General features: G+C 32.8%; 2 protein-coding genes across 3 annotated transcripts; both read right to left on the reverse strand.

Moving 5' to 3' along the window:
- Nucleotides 1–4,275: 4,275 nt before the first annotated feature.
- LOC107433140 (bidirectional sugar transporter SWEET17) lies at nucleotides 4,276–8,179 on the reverse strand. Of its 2 annotated transcripts, none has more exons than XM_025079625.3 (6): nucleotides 7,996–8,179; nucleotides 7,820–7,856; nucleotides 7,492–7,702; nucleotides 7,126–7,231; nucleotides 5,554–5,673; nucleotides 4,276–4,782 (listed from the first exon to the last, which is right to left on the reverse strand). In XM_025079625.3, exons 1-6 carry the CDS (start codon nucleotides 8,027–8,029, stop codon nucleotides 4,700–4,702), a joined length of 591 nt encoding a protein of 196 aa, XP_024935393.3. In that variant the 5' UTR covers nucleotides 8,030–8,179; the 3' UTR covers nucleotides 4,276–4,699. The 2 variants fall into 2 exon arrangements, with proteins under 2 accessions (XP_024935393.3, XP_015899879.3); XM_016044393.4 differs by having other exon boundaries at nucleotides 4,281–4,782; nucleotides 7,070–7,231; nucleotides 7,996–8,173.
- Nucleotides 8,180–15,533: 7,354 nt separating this feature from the next.
- On the reverse strand, nucleotides 15,534–20,868 carry LOC107433153 (peroxisomal fatty acid beta-oxidation multifunctional protein MFP2). The gene is made up of 18 exons (XM_016044409.4): nucleotides 20,577–20,868; nucleotides 19,750–19,821; nucleotides 19,593–19,661; nucleotides 19,458–19,514; nucleotides 19,306–19,373; nucleotides 19,138–19,219; nucleotides 18,846–18,901; nucleotides 18,436–18,738; nucleotides 18,265–18,351; nucleotides 17,719–17,893; nucleotides 17,426–17,547; nucleotides 17,162–17,325; nucleotides 16,823–17,077; nucleotides 16,592–16,713; nucleotides 16,376–16,497; nucleotides 16,111–16,259; nucleotides 15,881–16,019; nucleotides 15,534–15,792 (listed from the first exon to the last, which is right to left on the reverse strand). The coding sequence occupies exons 1-18, from the start codon at nucleotides 20,677–20,679 to the stop codon at nucleotides 15,757–15,759; spliced, it is 2,181 nt and encodes a 726-aa protein (XP_015899895.2). The 5' UTR covers nucleotides 20,680–20,868; the 3' UTR covers nucleotides 15,534–15,756.
- Between the last annotated feature and the right edge of the window lie 583 nt (nucleotides 20,869–21,451).

Genomic DNA, 21,451 nt, shown 5'->3' on the forward strand with positions numbered 1-21,451 from the left:
ATATATGCCTACCTTCTTTGGTGCTACGTGTCCTCTCTTTGTCTTTTCCCTCTCCCCCCCGCCCCCCCTGCTGTGCCTTCTGTGCCTCATTCGACCTCTCCATACTACTTTTTTTGCTTGAAAACCTCGCTATACTATTACCATTATTTATTATATCCTATATATATTTATATATACATATAATTATGTGTGTAATTTATTTCTTCTCAGAGTTGGATATGCTGATTAATTTGACAACTCCTTTGTAGGCCTGTTTTCTCAACAACTTTTTTTCTTCTTCTTGATGAGTTAGTGTTTTATTTGTTGTTATTTTCGAATGAGAGATAATTACTTTTGTCGAATATTCCAAATCTGAATTATTCGATTATATTTCGATCTAAAATTATTGTTTATCTCTGTTTTTAACTTATGCATGCATGCATGTATGCATTTCACCGATATATATAATAATGGAAAACATGTTATAACAACTAATAACCCTGGCCATCAACGTTCACAAACACTTTTATGTAATTTTCTTTTTTGATAATAATTAACGCTTTTTAATTTATATTTTCTAAAGAAGAAAAGACTTTATAATATTTGAAAAAATTTATTATACAATATAATAAAATAATAAAGGAGATGGACATGCATTAGATGAAGATGCACATCAATAATTAAAAAGCAGGGTCGTGTGACAGAAACATAATGAAAGCAATTTTGGTTTGTTATAAGACCATTCTTCAGTCTACCAGAAACCCCCTATTCGCATTTGCTTTCATCCCACCAAGGGAGATCCATTAAATGTTATAAGGACCCCTACAAAATGTACCCTATTTAAACAATATATGAAGTTGACAAATCATATAATATATATATATATATGGTTTTAGTGTCCCATATGCACTGCATCGATCCTTTTCCTTATTAAACATCATCTTTCTCAATTCTTATTACACTCGTCATAAATAGTACTAGTTCCTTTTGCAACAATAGTTCTTCTCTTGTCTTCTCATTTTTGTTTTTTGTTTTATTTTTATTTCATAATTTTTTTATTTTTTTTATTTTTAAAAAGTGTACAATCCAATCACATCCAGATTCCCAAAAAAGATGCTCTTCTGACTTTCAAGGTCAAGCAAATTGCTTTTCCAACCCAAAAAAAAAAAAAAAAAAAAAAAAAAAAAGCTCATTTACTCCGAGTCAATCTTTTACTATGAGCTTCGGCCAATTAATTTTAACTTTTGTTTTTACACTATCCAACTTCAATTTAAATTAATTACCAAAAAGAACTTCAACTTATGTTGCAAACCACAACAAACTTGAAACAAATTTGACATTGATAATAATGATAATAATAAATAAGTAGAAGTGAGAAAGAAAGAAATAACAATAAATAGTAGTAAATTATAGTGATAAAAATATTAAATGGGCAGTGATATGGAATTTGATGCCTGATCCAGGAATAGCAACCGTAGGATTTTGAGAGGCACATGGGGATCTTCATAGAGTATTTTGTCTTGTGGAAGCCCGTGAAAGCTAGAGCAAATGAGTTGGAGTTTCTTGGTAGTTTAATCCTAAAAAAACATACTTTTGGGTACGGCTTTTATGGCAATCAGCTATGGCTTTTCAAGGCTCTTCTTGTTGTATTCTGGAATCCAAATGCCCACATGATCTTTTATTTCAACCTATACACTGTCCAATCCCATGGCCTTTATCTCTTTGTTTCTTTCCCTATTCCTCTGCACCAGATTATACCTCTCTTCCCTTACATCTCAGCCTTCCATTCGATATCCAATGGCTCTAAGAGCATTGCTTTAAATTCTCATTCTAAAAGTTGAAAAGCTCTCGTGTATATAATCACCAGAAAATATTAATCCCAAAAGATCAACAAGGGCCCTCTTGTGTTAGTGGGTTTTGGTTCTTGATTTTGTGTTACACAACTTGTCATTTTCAGTCTTATAAAGTAAATGGTTAAGACTAGTCTGTCAAACCCACAATAATAGTTAAGATTTATTTACTTTATTATTATTATTTTTCTTAATTTTGTAAATACTATTAGCTGTGGCACCATTCTCGTCGTTGTCATTCTGATTTTGATATGCAATTAATGCAAGTATATGTGCATAGCATGTTGGTTGTAAGGAAATGAATGGAATTTTCTGTATGTTTCCAAAAATTGCAATAGTAAAAGTATAGTATTTGAACTGTAAAATGAGATAGATACAATGTGCTTTGTGTTTATATTTAGATTCAGCCACTATAAATTATTAATATTATGCCCAAAATTACATGACCATGCTCTTTCTATTTTTTTGTGTACCAAATAATTTTACCGGTCCATATCAAAATCTATTGATCAAGTTGTTTTTTTTTCCCTCAATTATCTAGTTCAGTCTTTCTTTTTCTTTTTTTTTTTTTTGGGTTCCATATCCAAGGAATAGTTACTGTTGCATGTTAATAAAATTTTATCATATAACTTGCCGTGCTGCGTAAATAACGATTTTATGGTATGATAGTGATAATTTATTTATTTTTCGACTTAATAATTAATTTGGCAAGCACAAAATTCTTTTTTTTGCTTGAAAGCAAGCACACAATTCATGGATCAGATCTATATTATCTATTATCTTTTATTTTAAAAAAAGAAAAAAGACATCGTGTACGGTGATTATTGCATTATGCCTTCTGTTGCCATTTGCTTAAACGCTTAATACTTTTTTGTACGAAGAAGTAATAATATTTTATTAACGAAAAAGGACAAAATTAGCGAAGAGTTATTATATGTAAAAATACTCTTGAGGGGACCACGCTCAATAGGCCATTAGGCCTTAACATGATAATAAATGCCGATAGATCATAGATTAATTAGTTATTTATTGTTTGTTTATTATTTATTTTTATTTAATTATGGTTTTGTTTATTGGAATAGACAATAGAGCAAAGGCAGGTAACAAAATCACTAGACAGAACTTTAGCCATATGTTGTTTAAAGGAGAGTTTGAAAGCTCAAATGATTAATTTTGTTATTTACTTATATTGTATTGAATGCCAGGTAAAGTAATAAAAATGTTAAATAAAAATACATAAAACAAGAAGAAAAGAAAAGAAAAGAAAAGAAAAAGTGTGTCTGGGTGTTGTGTGTGTTTTTTTCTTTGTTTTTTTGTTTTCTACTTGACCAGCAAAGGATAATAGCTTGTTTAGTTATGCATTCAGAAAAATTTGATTGTAAGCAGGCAATATTAAATATCCATAAGGGTTGCTTTGGTTTTAATGATCACTTTATAAATTTTATATATAATTAATGCATAATACTCTCTCTCTCTCTCTCTCTCTCTCTCTCTCTTTTTTTGGGTAAATAGTGCATCATAGACTCTCGAATAAAAATCGAAAGAAATTTCTCTTCTTCTTTTTTTGTTTTTTTTTTTTTTTTGGTGACTGATTTTCTTGAACCCCTAGGGCCCAAACTCACAGTATTTTGGGCTGAGAGTTCTCATTATAAGCCCAAATATCTTGTCTCTGGTAAAAATTGGTTTTGGGAGTCCAATTAGATTGTTAATGAAAATTGGGCGTGGGAAGTCCATTTGGATTGTTAACTTTCTTAATGTAGGAAACCCGATAACAAAATCGAGAAGTTCTATATACATTCCATTAGGAAAAGCTCCTCTTTTGAATGTGTTTAGTATAACCAACGCCAGTTGGTTCAGGTGGCTCGGCACTTATTTCTCTTAAGCATGGTTTCAGATTTGAATATTGTGAATGGAGAAAATTGACGTTGGAAGTGCTTTACACCCTTGTGATCCGACCCGGTTTGATCCCGATTAGTCGGGGTCTAGTGACCACCGGAAAGATGGAGTTCTAGGGCTTAGTGACCTTGGGAAATATGAGGTCTACCAGATACCGGGAGTCGACCTAAAAAGAAATGTGTTTAGTATGCCTTTTTGTTGCTTTCCATTCGTAATTAAGCTTCTCAATAGTTAACTTGAGCTATCATAATTTTATTGCCCAGAATGTAAGAACTCTTCTCAAAAACAAACAAAACCAGAGGGAGATTATAAAGCCATTTCTTGAGGACTTTTCTTTGCATGAAAGGTTGGAAATTTCATACTTGAACTCGCGATCTAATAAGCTCCAATGGCTTTGGTTGTTACTGAAAAATGGATATGGTGATTATATATATCTATATATATTTAGACACGAAATCCTTAAGCAAAATTAGGACATTTTTTAGGACTTTGGGATCAGTAGCACGGTATGGACAAGGATAGACCATATATTATATATAAACTTAAATAAACAAAACAAAGACCTCCATGGTTAGGGGAATATATCTATTTCTATTCACTTCATAAACTTAACTTACACCGGGTAATGATAGATTCTCATTACAGATATGGTATTATAATTTGTACATATACGCAAAAAGACACAATTCTGGTGGTGACAAAAAAACAAATAATAATAATAATAATTAAAAATTTTCAAACCAATGATGGGCATATAATCAAAGGTGTGAGTACTATATATATATATATATATTTATAGTAGCAGGAAGGCATACCCGGAGAAGATGAAATTTGAGTAATTAATAATTAAAGAGAGACAATTATTTGGTATTTTGTGTTGAAAAAGTTTTCAAGTGGAGGATTGAGGGAGAATGAGGGGTTGATGATGTTGGAATCCTTCTTCGAGTAGTCCATCTGAGATAATATTTTTGGAGTTAATGGAGGGCTTTGCATTTCTGTAAATTGCATACAGAAGAAGCTGCGCTGTTCCAAGCAGAAACCCAGCCCCATTTGGTACCTATATATAACATAATATTATATTAACAATGCATGCACATAGTATTATAATATATATATATATATATATATGGACTTCATTTACATCTACATTGCTAGTACATTAAATACAAATTTCACTTAATTAGCGCGCGTTTGTATATATATAGATATCTATAAGCAGAGGCCAGTACTAGTGCCTGTTCTTGGACCTCATTAATGTGTATGTTAATTTGGTGTGTGACATATATATGATACATATATAATTTTGATATATCGAAAGTATAATTCCGTTTTATATGTTGAAAATTAAATGATACAGCAAGCGTTAAAAATTATCAACTGAAAACCTACGTACTTTATATGTATGTGGACAGTGTACTTTATATGTATGTGGACAGTTTTCTACTATAATCTATACTGTGAACATGACATGTTTCTATATATGTATACGTAAGTATGATATATATTTACCCTATGTGGCCAAGCAGATCGATCTAGTTTGGTCCTATTGCAAATAACATTTAGACGGACAACCATTAAAGCATGGAGTCGGTGGGAATTTAAATCAAAATGAAATATATATAAATCCAACAATAAAGAGGTTGTCATGTGTACTGAGTAGACATATATTTTTATTTTTTTTAATTTTTTTTTCCGTTGAAGGCCTCTGATGACCCAGACAACAATCAAAATTTTGTTGGGTAATGACCATCGGAGGATAATATATATTGGCTATTTATACATATATATATATATATATATATATGTATCTATATATAAAGAGCCTTACCCCAAGGAAAAGATCTTGAACAAGAAAAGCATATAGAGTCCAAATCCCTCCGTTGAGGAACAAGAAAAATGAGAGCAAGAATGGCATATACTCCACGCTCTTGGTTGCCACTACTGTTTTCTGCAAAATCATATACAAAACATATACCACATATTACCAAATATAGAAGTCTATATGTAATGACCCAATAGAGAACTCCTACTCTACTTGTATATATGCTTTTCTGGTTTGATTAATATATTTATTTCCAAATTTGCATATTATATATATATATATATTTTTAAAAAGCAAATTAGAAAGTTAGATTTGATTGGGAAAAAAAGAAAAAAAAAAAACAGAAAGAAAAAAAATTTTGGGCACAAAAAATTAGAAAGTTTGGTGGTATTGGTGGTAGATGAAAGCCTATCAAATGAAAGGTGACAATGAAAATTGAGTAGGTCTATTCATTTCCAATATGGAGGCCCTCCATGAAGCACTACTGTACTCTATTAGTTGTTTAAATTACCCCATGTGGGACTACTATTATTGAACCCCTTTCTCCTCCTCCATGCTTGGTAGCTTTAGGAGAGCTCCATCAATCAATGTAAATCGAGTACTTTTGAATTATTTGTTTTCATAATTCAACTTGACTTAGATTTATCCCTTTTTAAAAATTTACCTTCAAACTTAATTAAGAAAATTTAAAATAAGAAAAAGGGTAAGAATAAAGGACTGATGACCATAATGGAGAGGGACCCTCTAACAGGGAACAGAATTAAAAGCAGGTTAAAAATGATGGACAACTTGCTTAATATGATGGAGATATGTGTGTGTGTGTGTGAAAGTAGACTTTGGTTTTTTATATATGCCTAGATAGCATAAATTAAACATATGGAGAGAGATCTCCACGCGCATATAGCTAGTTTTAATATAATATTCAAAATAATCAGACTATTATTATTATATGGTCTATACATATCTCAATATTGTCAATATATAAGTAATGGTGACCACGAAACATATGCGGACTCTATATTTATTACTTTTATATTTAAATAGAAATTGCCATCTGAACCGTCTGAAATTGCTGCCTCTCCAGATGGCACCGACACCTTTTAAAACCAATTTATTGTATGAAATATGAATTACCCATCCGGATGTGCCCAAATCCATTCACTTTTCAATACAATTCGACCATTTAGTTATCCATAAGAACAAAACAATTCAACCATTTAGTTACCCATGAGATCGATCAGACTTATATTAAATGACTATCCCATTAATTAAAAACTTAAAGAATTACAGGGTAAGTAATTATTATATGATATATATTACTGTCTATGGAAATTGCTATATCTATATGAGTATTAATTTTTTGAGAATAGGAATTGGATTACATATATATCTGGTTGAACAAAATGTAATTAGATAACTATAATGTTTATTTTTTGTTATGGCACAGAGAATTTGAAAGTAAAAGTAGAAAATAGATATATGGGTATTGTATGGTTTGGAAAAAAAAAAAAAAAAAAATTACCATGGCAGATAGAGGCGATCCATACATGATAATGTTTAAGCCTGCACATAAGATACCTATTGCATCAATACGTGAATCTCCCTTTAAAGCTAACCGAGTCAGCAAAATCGCTGCTGTTAGAAAACTCACATCCAATATCCCTACCAGGATTCCAGTCTTTACCTGCAAATTATTTTAGTCAACCATTTAAATATATATACATACATAAAGAGGAGAATTTTTTTCTTGAGTACAGAGCTAATAAACAAGAGAATAGGCCTATACATAGATATATAATTTTATTTAACTATTTAATACCACCATTTTATTTGAAGAATAGACAATATTTTGGTACTGAAAGATTGATAATTTCCATTTGGATTACATATAATCGAGCAGTTATGTTGTGTGACGCACATAGTAAAATATTTCTGTGCACATACCTTCATCTTTGCTGGGGCATAGAAAAGAAACAATGCAATATAGACAGTCTCAACCAGGACTCCGAAGCCATTAACAGTAGCTATAAGCAGTCCATCAGGCTTTGTGATCCCATAATAAACCCACAAGAATGAGCTTAAAAATGTGCAAATATATGGAAGACTCTCAAACTCCTCCGTTGAACCCTGGTTTATGATTTGCCAAAATGTTCTCCTGCAATATTATTGTTCACAATTTCATCAATATCGTAAAGATTTTATATATGAATATATATATACATATATATATATATATAGAAGAGTTGAAAGAGAAAGCTTATGAAGTGCGTACGCAGGAGAAAGAAACATGAGCACTGAGATGATGTTGCCTGCAAAACAAATAACAAATTAATTAAGCCATAATGTTACATGTATACTGCATTAAAGTTTGCAATTAGTTGAGGTGATGATCTGCAAATTAATGAAGAAGTTGAATATTGCCAATTGAATTGCACCATTTCTTCTCACCTATAACCCCAACAAAGAAACTCAAGCTTTCCATTTTAATTTACAGAGAAAGAAGGGAGTACAAAGAGATATCTGTATCTTTTTCTTTTCTTTATGAATATATATGGAGGAGGATGAAGAAAGGGAGACATAAAACAATGATTGAAGAAAGAGAGAAAAGAGGGAAAATTGAAAAAACTTTCTACTTATGGTATTCGTACATTTGCAGTAGGTATTGACTTTGATATGAAATAATTAATATTATTATTTATTGATTTTATTAATTATACATGCGCTTGTAAGATAATTATCTCTCGGTACTATACTAGCCACCAAAAGTACTGGTATAGAAGTGGAAACCATTGTTTTTACTCTTTTTATTATTTTGTTATTTTTTTTTCTTTTTTTTCTTTGTCTTTGTGTTTTTTTTGGGAAGAAGTGAGGAATCTGAAAATCTAACCCCCCAGTCAATCATGAAAATTAAGCTGACCTGACTGTAGTGTTGTCCTCCCAATCAAACTTCTAGTACAATTAACATCCATGTGCTCAGACAATAATCGCCATTTTCAATGGAATTTCATCGAAATAAAATCCAAATTTTATTATATGAATTTATTGTAAATGTAGATTTAAGATCATGTATCTTTACAACTTAGTGGCTCACATGAAATGAAATATTGATATATAATATAGTGATCAGGTAGGGTTGAGTGGGTCACGAACTTAAAGGGATGAGAAAGATATATTTCATTTTCTTCCAAAATTAATATTAAAATGTTGCTTTCTTCCTTTGTTTTTTTCTTCTTTCTGTGATCTGAATTTTATTCTTGATCAAATAATTAATTTCTTTCTTTTTTTTAAACCCAAAAAAAAAAAAATATTTATTTTCTATTCTTGCACTTGGTCAATAGGTTGTGTTCAATTATTACAAGAATGTCATCGGAAAGCTGGGGGATCCTTATGTATAATTATGCTATTTTCCTCTGCATTCTTCACGTTTATATATTTAAATTACCTTTTGCAGAGATCAGCAAATCAAAAAAAATCCTCAATTATGATCCTTTAAGCCAAAAACAAACAATAAAAAAAACAAGAGGACCCACTTTTTATAATGTGCATGTGTATCACACCAAAAGAGAAAGTAAAACACAACACAAAAGAACAGGAAATTTTGCAACTTGGAGTACCTTTGTTTAATGATCTGTATACGTATATAACACTGATAAAATGGTTCAATCATTTTTTATTTTTTGAGACAGATTTTTTAATGATTAACCAAACTTGTTTAGGAATTTTTTCATGGTTATTTCTCACTGTGGGTAGTAAATATTACTCTGCAAGCTAATGAAAGATCAAATTCAAGGCTCAAATATTAATATTTTATATTCAATAATTTTCAATTTCTTATTTGAATTTATTTTATGAATATTTAATTGTAAATCTTCCCGTAATCAACGTGGAAGGATATGATCTTCTGGAGAGAATTGACCTTTAGAATATAATATATGGAGTTATTAAGTTATGTTGAATTTTATAATCTAATTTAAAATTGTAAATTTCAACATCTGAGTTTGAATGATTCCAACATTGGCATATATAATCTAATTTTACTATCAAATAAAACTCACAAAATATTTTCTTTTTATAATTCATACAAGTGAATTATGGAATTCATAATCAAAAATAAATATTTAAGGACTAACACTATCATAAACTAGTGTAAAAATCAGACAAATATGGTAGCTTCGTTGGTTTGAGTATTGCTATCCATGTTAACAGAGCATGTATTCAATTCTATCGGGTGGAGGCATAGAGGATAGCAAAAACTAGTGTAAAAATCACTGTTTTTGTGATCGAACATTTTAACGTACGGTTGGAGGTTCGACAACGTTTCTCAATTCACATTCACTTGTTTATTTTGGATTTATTTTTAGAAAAGAAATTAATGTGGTTTTGGCACATTAAAACCTGTATCATTATTTTTGCCCCAAATTTGGAGTTAAAAGAAGATGGATATGTTAATGGAAGAGGGACCTGGTCCTAATGGAAGGGCCAACATGTCACATCAAACCATAAAGTTCATCAAGGTTCTGAGGCTGAACATGAATATCATATGCTTCTTTTTCCCTCTGCTAAACAACTGTTTTTCTTCACTGGATTTGTCATCATATTTGCCCACATCTCCATCACTAAATTTGAGTCATTATTGTTGCTATTTTTTTTTTTTTTTGGCGGGAAATTTGTGTGTTGTTTATTACAACATGTCCCACAACAGAGATACAACATTATTAAATTTCTTTTACATATTCTTGGAATTTTGCTGTTTGTTCTTTAGTGGGAAAAACGTTACTCTTGTAAGTTTCAAAATATGAATCAAAATCTCTTCGTTCATATTAGATATATATCTCTAAATAAATTAAATATAAGGTAATTAAAAAAAGGCTCTGTTCCAATAAATTAGCTGAAGGTGGTACATAAAAATGCAAATAATTAAAATTTAACGAGGTTTTTTTTGGCTGCTTGATATGGAAAATCAGTGCAAAGAGGTAACTGGAAATTTGAAATTAATAAGCATCAGGCGACTTGAATTTCTTGAAAGCAGGATTATTTGGAATTAGGGGCTTGAATTTGGTGAACTGGCTCTTAAGAATGCTCTAACACATAGTTGCTGTATCCATGTGTTTTTTCATGGAAAATATCAAGCTCTTCCGCACGACAATAATAATTGTATTGGTTGATTATTTGGACCCAACAAGGAGCTTACAAAAAAGATACTATAATTGGAGATTTGTCAGTAAAATATCAACGTTTATTGTTTATAATATATCAGCTTTTCGTGCTGGTTTTAGCCAAGATATATATATATATATATTGCCAGTGAAAGGTACTTTGGATATATGGTAGATGAGGCTGCGATCAAATCAAGCATCACCCAACTAAACCAACTAGTCTATTGTTAGTCAAAAGCTAATTTTGAAGTTTTTTCTTTTTTCTTTCTTTTAAATCTTTTTTTGGACAAAGATAAAACTTTATTAAACGATTAAATCAGAAGACAAATAGATTCCAGACCAGGCTGGTTAAAGAGGTCCCAATTAAGTGGAAGAGATTTAACTTACTTGGCAGTTGGCAATCCAATCGGCTGCATAGCTTATTAGCCAACTCCTGGACGCCTGATGTAAAGTGCAAGTCACAAACATCTCTAACAGCATACAAGTGTCAGCCACTAGAGTACCAATGTAACAATCACAGTCATGGAAACCAGAATTAATACCATTAAAAAGCACCAAATAGGCAGTCTCCACCTAACTAATTTTGGAATACCCAATTGAGAAAATTCTCCACCATTTTTTTTTTCTTTATTATTCTCTTATTTTATCTCAAAAAGTGAGAAATTTCAGATGGTAGTTAGAAACTTTCAAAGTAGGATTTAATTAAGCTTGATTGCCTTATATCCTATCTAACACCATAGAATTTCACTCTTGCTAAGCTGTGAACTACCCTCCTAACATTATGAAATGAAAAAGAGAATTGTTCATGACAAAAATTCAAATGAGCTTGTATCCAAATACCGAGATTTTGCTTGCTCTATGTGAGCCCTCTGCAACAGAAAAGGACAATTTTTGGTTAGAGAAGGAATTTTAGCAAGCAAAGCAATTATCTGCCAAATGTGTTTGGATCCAAGAGAATCAGCCCTGAATATTTTACCTCCCCTGAAATTTAAATTCACCAATATATATATATATATATATAATGTATCTATCAAGTTGTTTGGATAATGAAGTTTATAAAAGTATGACTGGTTTAACATCTTATACACACATACACATACAACAAACCTGTTGGTGGAAATCCCATTCCCATTACAGAAGCAAACCTACAACTTCAATTATCTGCTCTTCCACCCCCTTATCATAAGTGGGATAAGCATTGATTTATATGTTAGCTCAGGATAAATTTTTGAGAAATTGTGAGCCAGTGGCTTTTGCCACACCAAAACCAACGAGATCATCAGCCAATCTTCATAAACATGGAAGCTATATATATACATATATGTATCAAATCACATCAAATATGACTTCTCTTAAGGATTTAGAAGCCTGAGTGGGCCAATTCGCAGTCCTAATTTGGTGATTGCTTTAACAATCTGATAGAGATTGCTTTATCAAAACAAGCAGATTGCCCATAAAAGAAGAACATCTTGTTCACAGCAAAGCCTGTGCAATTCCCAACCATTACAGGGGTTTCCTAATGATCAATTTTCTATATTTTAATAATCTATTATATATATATATATATATAGTAATAAGTAGATATTTATTTTGTAACAAAATAGAAAATGGACAATTGTGTGCAACGTGTTAAAAATGTGAGGCCAACTCTTTCCTACCTTTGCTACATGTTTAACAATTGAAGCCTCATACCTTTTAAGATAAAACCGGTATAGTTGCAACGTCATAGCATGCAAGACGGCGAGCACAAAGTTAAGGTAGGGTGGTAATTAATATACCATGAAAGAGAGAAATTAGATTAGTTCAATTTGGTCTCTGCGTTGGTTTTGTTCACGGGTTAACTGATTGCTTTGGAGCTTGAAGAACACAGATCGCTAGCAGGGATTTGGTTTTAGAGCTTGAAGATCATGGCTTCCTCTGTTTCTAATTTTGAAATAGGTAGTCTTAATGCTTGAGAAGCAACATGGATGCTTTCTCTGTTTTATTGATTTGATGATTAAAAGAATTGGTTATCATATATGTTTTATTAGTTAATAGCATCCAATTTTATCTACTATAATGAGCACACCCATCGCATCTTGTTTTACAAATTTGCTCGCAAGTATTTTTTGTAGGTTTTTATTTATTTATTTAATTTTTATAATGATTCCCTTTACATATTAACACTCAAACTCAAACATGTGCATTCATATATAATTTATATATACAGGATTAGCTTATAATTAGGAAAAGAGAATACAGCACTATATATTATTAAAAGGAATAAGTATCTCTTCCCTTGTAGTATAATTACATCAAGTTTTGGAGGAGAAGACCATGTTGAGCCACATATCATATATAATATAGACACAGGCCAATCCTCCAACCAGATCAGATGGACGTCATTACAATGCAAAGACAACTTCGCTTATTAAACTATATATATATATATATATATATATATGATCAGCAGCAGCAGTATTATTGTTTTCACATACCTTTTCCAACATCCATCTGTTGCAACTGCTAGCTAGCTTCAGTTTATGTCATACATAATTATTAAGGATATAGTAATCCTTAATAATAATATTAATCACACAATCATAATAAACTATATGCATGCAAATATTGCAACACACTTAATAATTTTATACCACATATATATATTATATAGGTAGCTAGGTAGCTATTGATAGTCCTTCCCAGGAGGAGGAATACGAGGAGGAGGAGGACGAACATCGTGAGGAACAGGACGCGCTATAGGAGGAGGAGTAAAAGGACCAGGAAACAAAGGAGAAGGAAGAGAAGGATTATCATCTTTAGAAGGGCCACCTCCCATTTTCTCTCAAAATATATAAACGCGAATTAATCAAATATTAAATTTTGCTGCTACCTAGATTTACATATATTCATGCATGCTTATATAGAGACTTACAAAGTAAGTAGCACTTATATAAAATATTAATCACTTAATTGGTATCAATTTTCAAACCCATGTTCTGTTAATGCTCCATCGTGCAGAATTAACTTTATTCCTTTTCTGTGCTTTCGTGTTAAATAATTATATTAACGAAAAGCTTCGCATAATATTTATATATATATATATATATATTCCTATTATATATATGCTTTATGCAGATGCAAAAACTATCTAGCTGGAGTTGGTCATGAGTTCAAATGTTCCAATTCGATCAAGCTAATATATTGATGTCAGATTGAGTGACATATTTAATTTGTTAAATTTTTTATTAACTAATTAGTTTGAACTCATTTTTTAAATTTAGCCATTATTAATTTATGCTTTGATGAATCAAATTCTTGCGTTAATGGAGCTATATCTTTTTCTTTGATAGGAACAAAAGTAGAATCTAGTACTAATTAATATTGTTCGATTGCCAAGAATATTGCGTTTGTTATACATATACCGAGGATAATTTTGTGATGCTAACGCATATATATTTCCTTTGTCAATTCCAACTTAAATAATTATAATTAGCCATGCATTTGGAGGAGCCAGCTTATCTTCTAATACAGTTTAATATATGCATGCTTAATTACCACTAGTTGCTGAGTTTTTATTACCAAATAAAATTACTTTTAAGTTCATTAATTTTTGGTCAATTTTTTGTCAAATAGCAAAAAAGAAAATTGTAAATATGGTTTTGTCATTAATAAAACAGATCGATGTCTCTACTAGTTTCTCTGTTTTCCAGGGCTATATGTGTATGTATGGTATGTATGTACGTATATATGTAACGACAAACAGAGACCCAATTAGCTAGGCTTAATATTATGTTCTCTTTCCACAAAATGATCAAATATGTATTTCACAATTTTGACACGAGCAATGGCAGTTATGTGCTTGAACTTGAGTTTGAGCCATTTAATGCAACATTTCCTTGACCAACCCGGTTATCATCCATTGGTAATGCGGTTCAGTTCCTAAAAAGACATTTTATCTTCGATTACGTTTGGTAATAAAGAAAGTTTGATTCAAAGAAAGTTTGACTCCCCCGCCTGCTAGACTTTCTCGTGCACATAAACATGATGTTCATGTAAGTGTTACTTTGTTCCTTAGAACAAAGCAATTTCTCTTGCAGGTATTATGATGATTAATTTGCTCATATATGATGCCTCACGAATTCTGTATCATTGAGATTGTTTTGTATTTTCATTTATGCATGTATATAAGCTATATGTGAATTAATAACAGAGGTCTTGAAAACCTTCATAAATGGACTTGTATATCAAAAATTATCATTATGTGTACGGGCAAAGATGCTAAACAAATCGGATTCCAAAACTTCAGTCTGCTTTGGTGAGCGCAGAGTAATACATATCTAACCTCCAACCGACACCATATATATTTCTAGTTTGAGTTTGTGTAGGCACTCCCTCTTCTTCATAACTTTCTAAGTTAGATTTTTCTTTTTCTTTTTTGGATGAATTTCTAAGTTTTGATTTCTTTGTACCATGCAGTTTTAACTTCCATTCCATTGGCATAGGTTTCTAAGAAGGGTTCTTTTTTTTTCAACTTCTTTCAATAACAATACAATCATAATTATTATTATTATTATTATTTTACAAAGTTATTATGTTCTCTAATGTTTGTACTTCTTTCATGTTTGAGAGCACTCTTTTCAATAAACTTCCACTCCTTAATAATATGAACACTTTTTTTTTAAGTTTCAATTATTGATATCATTTCATAAAAGCAAAAAAATAATTCCCATCATAAATGTAAATGTGAGATCTAATATTCAAATAACCATATAATGATTTTTTTTTTTAATTAAAAAAAAGGGCTTCTTCGAGCCAACCATTCATAGTATATTAAAAGCAACAAGAAGATACACAATGAAAATATATTATTATTAATATAAAAATATTATTATAATAAAAAAGGCCCAAATTTTTCTTTCCCATATAAAGTTAGGCCTACTATGTTACTTTTATCTTTGCCATTATATTCCATCTCATAAATTATTCAACTTCTGGTAAGCCATATTAAACCACCCTTTCTAGCATTATCAAAGGAAAATCAGAAAAAACGATGATAGCCAGATTGATCATCTTATAAACGAGATTTTGCTTGGTTCACAGGAGCACTCTGCAACACAACAATGGAAGCTTTTGTTAAACAATGCATTATTATTAGCGAGCCTATGACTTAGAAACAGAGTTATAGATTTTCTTACTAGAGGAGCTCCTTTGGCAGCTCGTTCAGCCAAGTAGGCACAAGGTTTGTAGAATTCACCATACATCTTTGACCATGCATCCAATCTCGAATAGATGTATTTGGATCCAAGAGAATCAGCCCAGAATATTAGACCACCCCTGAAAAGTAAATTCACCAGTGGTATAACATATCTAAGTTTTGTGGACGTGTGGTTTAAAAAAGTATGACTGATCTACAGATATAGCAAACCTGTATGGTGGAAATCCCATGCCCATGACAGCAGCAATGTCCAGGTCTGCAGATTTCACTGCAATGCCTTCAGCCAGTACACGGCAGGCTTCATTCACCACTGGGAAGAATACCATCTCCACGATATCCTTTTCAGATAACTTCGCTAGCTGCATCCAGGTTCAATGCCATAAAAGTATGAGAGGGAGATTTAATAGACCAACAGTTTCAATATTTTGCGTGCATGTGAGGTAGGTAGTGAGAGAGGAACAGAGGAGAGAGCGACCTTAGGGTCAATGGCAGCACCGCTGATGCCCCTTGCCTTCTCAATATATTTTGGTAATTCAGGATCAGGTTTGGCTCTTCGTTTGTCATCGTAAAGATAGAATCCTTTTTTAGTTGTTTCACCTGAAAGAAGACAAGCAAACCAAAAATAACTTAATGATTTGCCAAGAAGTAGGAAAGATGCCAGTTCAAAAGTTATTTAATAGTGACCTATTACCTGCTCTCCCATCCTCTTGCATAAGTGGGATAAGCATTGATTTATATGTTCGCTCAGGAAAGTTTAGGACGAATTGTGTTCCAGTTGCAATAGCTACACCAAAACCAACCAGATCAGCCAATCTGCATGAACAAAAATAATATTAGACCCAGTTTATTGCAAAATATCAAATCATATACAAGTCAAACAAGTTCAAGAGAGCCAAATTAACTTCTTCCAAGATTTACAAACCTGAACGGGCCCATTGGCATTCCAAATTGGGTGATTACTTTATCAATCTGGTAGAGATTGGCACCACGTTCAACAAGCAAAAGAGCAGATTGTGTATATGGGAAGAACATCCTGTTCACAGCAAAGCCTGTGCAATTCCCAACCACTATTGGGGTTTTCTTTATCCTTTTCCCTACGTCTAGCAAGTCAACAATAACTTGGGGAGATGTCTGCTTAGTGCGAACAATTTCCAGAAGTGGCATGACATGAGCCGGACTACATGAGAAATATACTCAGTGGCTGAGCTAAAACAACAGAAGCAGAAGAACAAACCAAACAAAATTAACCACCAAACGCTACCTAAAGAAATGGGCCCCAATGATCCGATCTTGGGACTTGGTCTTATCTCCGATCAGGCTCAAGTCAATTGTTGAAGTGTTACTTGCAAGAATGCAGTGTCGTGGACAATATTTTTCAAGATCAGCAAAAATTTGTTGCTTTAAAGAGACATTCTCAACAACAGCCTGTATTGAGCATTGACAGCAGATAATAGACATTTTGCGCCCAATTGCTAAATAATGGACAGTGAAAAGGGTGAATAATGCAAACATGCTTTCAAAGTACCTCAATGACCAAGTCCACATCTTTAAAGCTTTCATAATCAAGGACACCCTTGAGAAGAGAGATGGTTTTTTCGAATTTTTCTTGCGTCATGTTCCCTTTCTTCACACGGCTTTGCAGATTAGCTGGATGAAAAGAATGATACATTAGAGCAATATACCATACCGATATATGATAACATAAACACAAAATACAAAGTTGTGTGACAAGTGAATAATCTAGAGCTACAGAAATAGGATACTAGTCAACACATTGACGGTGTAAATTCCAAATATGCATAGTAATTTTGGCCTTACCTCTGACTCTACCAATCCCAGCCTGCAAGAACTTTTCATTTACTTCTTTCAGGATCACCGGATAATTACTAAGAATCAAAGCTGTTGCTATTCCAGAGCCCATTAATCCTCCACCAATGATAGCAACCTTTTTCACTCTTCTTGGCACCAAACCAAGATCAGTAACCCCAGGAACCTGTTTTCACTCATGACATAAAAAAATATAAGTAATTGCCAAAATATATAGATGACGTGGATTGAAGACTAAACCAATTTGCTACTTCCATAGAACCTGTTTCACTCATGAAATAAAAAAATACGAGTAATTGGCAAAATATATAGATGGTGTGGATTGAAAAGACTAAGCCAATTTGCTACTTCCACAGAGTAATAGTGACTATCCTTATCCTAGAAACTTGAATTAGCCACTAAGATGTCTATTTATGTAATTTTGGGTGTCAATTTATAGTTATAAGTTTAAAATTCAATTTCAATTTAACATCACACTACAGGGTCTCTCATAAAAAAAATGCAGAAAACACGATGACAAAAGAATTACACACAGACCTTTGATGTTCCACGCTGGGAAAAGAAGACGTGGACCAAGCTCTTGCAGGTGTCAGAATGAAGAGCTTCTTGAAAAACTACAGCTTCCTGCCAGTATCAGACAGAACATCTTAAATTGCATGTCACTAGAGAATTTAAGTGAAGAAAAAGAACACTTAGTCAGGTTAGAACCTTCAAAAGTCCAGCCCTGGGACCCGAAACTATACCCTCTTCAATGGCATCAATGCAAAGCAATGGATGTTTAAGATTGGGAGCCCGCTTCCGGGCCTGTGCTCTGGCAAACTTAAGTATTTCCCTTGCTTCCCCAAGGGGTTCCAACTTGTCAGTCTTGTACAGACTAGCAACCCTTGGTTTTTTATACTCCACAATATCCAGGGCCCACCTACGTGCAGTGCTGACCAACTCACCAGGTGAAACAATGGCATCCACAAGGCCCAATTTAAAAGCTTCATCTCCTTTAACTGCTTTTGATGTCTATAAGCACATCCAGGAATCAAAACACATATAATAAGCACGTCAACTTCATTTAAAATATGTGTAATAATCAAGTAAAAGAACTGTCCAGCCAGTCCACAACATACCAGCATCATTTCAAGTGACTTCGTAAGACCAACAAGGCGTGGCAACCGCTGTGTTCCTGAGCCAATTCAAGTGCATTAGATTGGTAGTTGAGAACCTTTTAGGAGCATGAATTATATTCTTTTCAATGCAATAGAAAATGGTTATCTGAATTTGTTGTTGGCACCCCAAAAAATAAGCTTACAAAGTCTTGTGAATTCATAAACTAGTTGCAAAAACAAATATAGATATATTAGTGCATTGTGAATTATATATGACCCATCAACTGATTCAATTCCAAGAGAGCATTCGAACCTCCAAATCCAGGAATTACTCCAAGCTGAAGCTCAGGCAGTCCTAACTGGGCAGAAGGAGTTGATATTCGTGCATGGCATCCCTGAAGTAACAAATCAAATAGCAAAATTTTAGTATTATTCAAAAAAATTCACAGAGAAACATTAGTAAAGAAATAGCACAATATACCATTGCAATCTCTAATCCTCCACCCAAGGCAAGGCCATCAATGGCAGCTACTGAAGGCTTTTTTGCGGCTGGAAAATAAAATAGCCAATCAATAAGTAGGCATATTCCAAATGCTCCTGAATTTGATTAAAAATAGAGTACCAGATAAGTACCTTCTAAAGTGTCAGTGACAATTTCAATTGATACATAACCAGGCCTTGAATATTCCCCTGCAAAACATAAAAGGGACTTAATTTAATATAAACCAATGCATTGCTATAATACAGACAACATGTACATAAACATACCTGGTTGTCCACCTTGCATTCCACCAAAAGCATTAATATCAAAGCCACCTGAAAATCTGCCATTTGCACCTGCTCCATTAACATGAGACATTAGCTTCATAACTAAATGATTTCCTGTGTTTCTAAAATAGAGTGAAGTGATAAAAGGAGCACTTGCCTGTGACAACAATTGCCTTCACATCATCTCTTCGTAAGGCCCGCTCATAACTTGTTTTGAGGCCCGTTAATACTGAGAAAGAATGATAAAAGAGAGTTACATTATCTGATAAAAAAAAACAATTAAAATTATGAAAATAATAACGAACAATGTTCAGATCCGTGGTTTTGACTGCTGAATGCATCTAAGAGAACCAGGCTCATTGCCAGTCACTTGCCTCGAGTTCAGAGAAAATTCCAGAAACATGGCATTTGGTAAAAAGCAGACGAGGTATTATAAATCTAAATTTGTCATCGATTCTTAGTGGCATTCAAGAACAGCTAAAGAGTCTAAAACAACAAAATTTGAAGCGGTGTCCCAAAATGACAAAATGAAAAATTTGCCTGAAAATAATGGCAGATCCATTTTCTTGATTGTTTCATGAATTCAATTAACTAGGGACCAAAAGCAAGAACCTTTTTTTCCAACCATTTTGCCAATTTTAAATTCTTGAACAAAAACAATCTAAAACATCAAGAACATATAAACCCAATATGTGGCACATATGCAAAGGTACTGAGTGCTAGTTTAGCATAATTGAGATTATAATCAAAGTTTTAAACTTCTTCAACCATAGGTGCAAAGTCTACCAAAAGCAAGTTACAGACTACATAACATCAAAAAACCAAATAAACCCCACTATTGAGACACAAGCAAAAGTTTAGGATAAACCTAAAACCTTTGATCAAACGGGTAATGTTCAAAAACATAAATTTCAGCTTCAAACTCAAATGGGTACAAGCAAATGACAAAGATCTAACACAAAAATCAGAAGGAAAACAGAGTACCATCAAAAGAGAGGGAATTGACAGGAGGATTGATGATAGTGATGAGAGCCACCCCATCAGCTCCCACTTCCAGGACTACCCGACCCTTTGCGTTGCTGCCCATTGTCTGTCTGCTACTACTACCACTTCTTCTTCTTCTTCTTCTTTTTCTTCTTCTCTATCTCTATACGACAAACGAGCCAATCAATCCCGTTGGGGAGCTATTACAGAGAAAAATTGAAGATGGGGTTTGTTGGGTTTTCAATTATGAGAGGGATAGAGGTTGTTCCGTGTCCAACTACGCTCTGACGTTGAGCCATTTGTAAGTATTGCCCAAACTGGTTAGATTTGTATGAATTGTATGTATGTATGTACGTACGGTATGTATGTATGTTTATCCATGTCATGGGTGACTTGATGGATAAGACATGCTGGATCCACTCTCAATTTATGGGCTTTCAATCTGACGCAATTAAATATTACCAAGCGGATAGTAGATAGTGATCCGTGAATGTCACGCTCTTCATTCACAAGTGATGGAGATAAGTTCTTTTTCCTTCTTTTTAAATACAATATAAAATATCATTTTACCTCGAAGTTATCAATTGGAATAAGGATCGTGTTGCTGTATCGATACGCCACGTATGAAAGTCTAGAAAGCGGTTGATGTGTCAATGTATATACGCGATTTTGGGTGTGTGGTATTCTTAACCAATAGAGATGACGATTTACGTACTGTATGATGTGGTGGCAGGCTTTCATTTGATCGTTTTTTCTTCTACGTTAAATGTGGATGTGTAGGAACATTATGTGAGAGAAATAGAGATAGGATGGGATGGTGTTCGATGATTTATCCCAAATTTCACACATTACGATGTGCTCGCTTTCAGAGTGCC

Source organism: Ziziphus jujuba, chromosome 11, assembly GCF_031755915.1.
Source record: "Ziziphus jujuba cultivar Dongzao chromosome 11, ASM3175591v1".
Classification (NCBI taxonomy): domain Eukaryota; kingdom Viridiplantae; phylum Streptophyta; class Magnoliopsida; order Rosales; family Rhamnaceae; genus Ziziphus; species Ziziphus jujuba.

Excerpts from the sequence above, each read along its gene's own strand:
- LOC107433153 (XM_016044409.4), bottom strand. The coding sequence starts at position 20,679 with ATGGGCAGCAACGCAAAGGGTCGGGTAGTCCTGGAAGTGGGAGCTGAT. Across the intron at positions 19,515-19,592 it reads AATGCAAGGTGGACAACCAG|GGGAATATTCAAGGCCTGGT; the intron begins GTATGTTTATGT and ends TATGTTTTGCAG. Across the intron at positions 17,326-17,425 it reads ATGTGGACTTGGTCATTGAG|GCTGTTGTTGAGAATGTCTC; the intron begins GTACTTTGAAAG and ends TGCTCAATACAG.
- LOC107433140 (XM_016044393.4), bottom strand. The coding sequence starts at position 8,029 with ATGGAAAGCTTGAGTTTCTTTGTTGGGGTTATAG. Across the intron at positions 7,857-7,995 it reads TTTCTTTGTTGGGGTTATAG|GCAACATCATCTCAGTGCTC; the intron begins GTGAGAAGAAAT and ends TTTGTTTTGCAG. Across the intron at positions 4,783-5,553 it reads TTCAAGATCTTTTCCTTGGG|GTACCAAATGGGGCTGGGTT; the intron begins GTAAGGCTCTTT and ends TGTTATATATAG.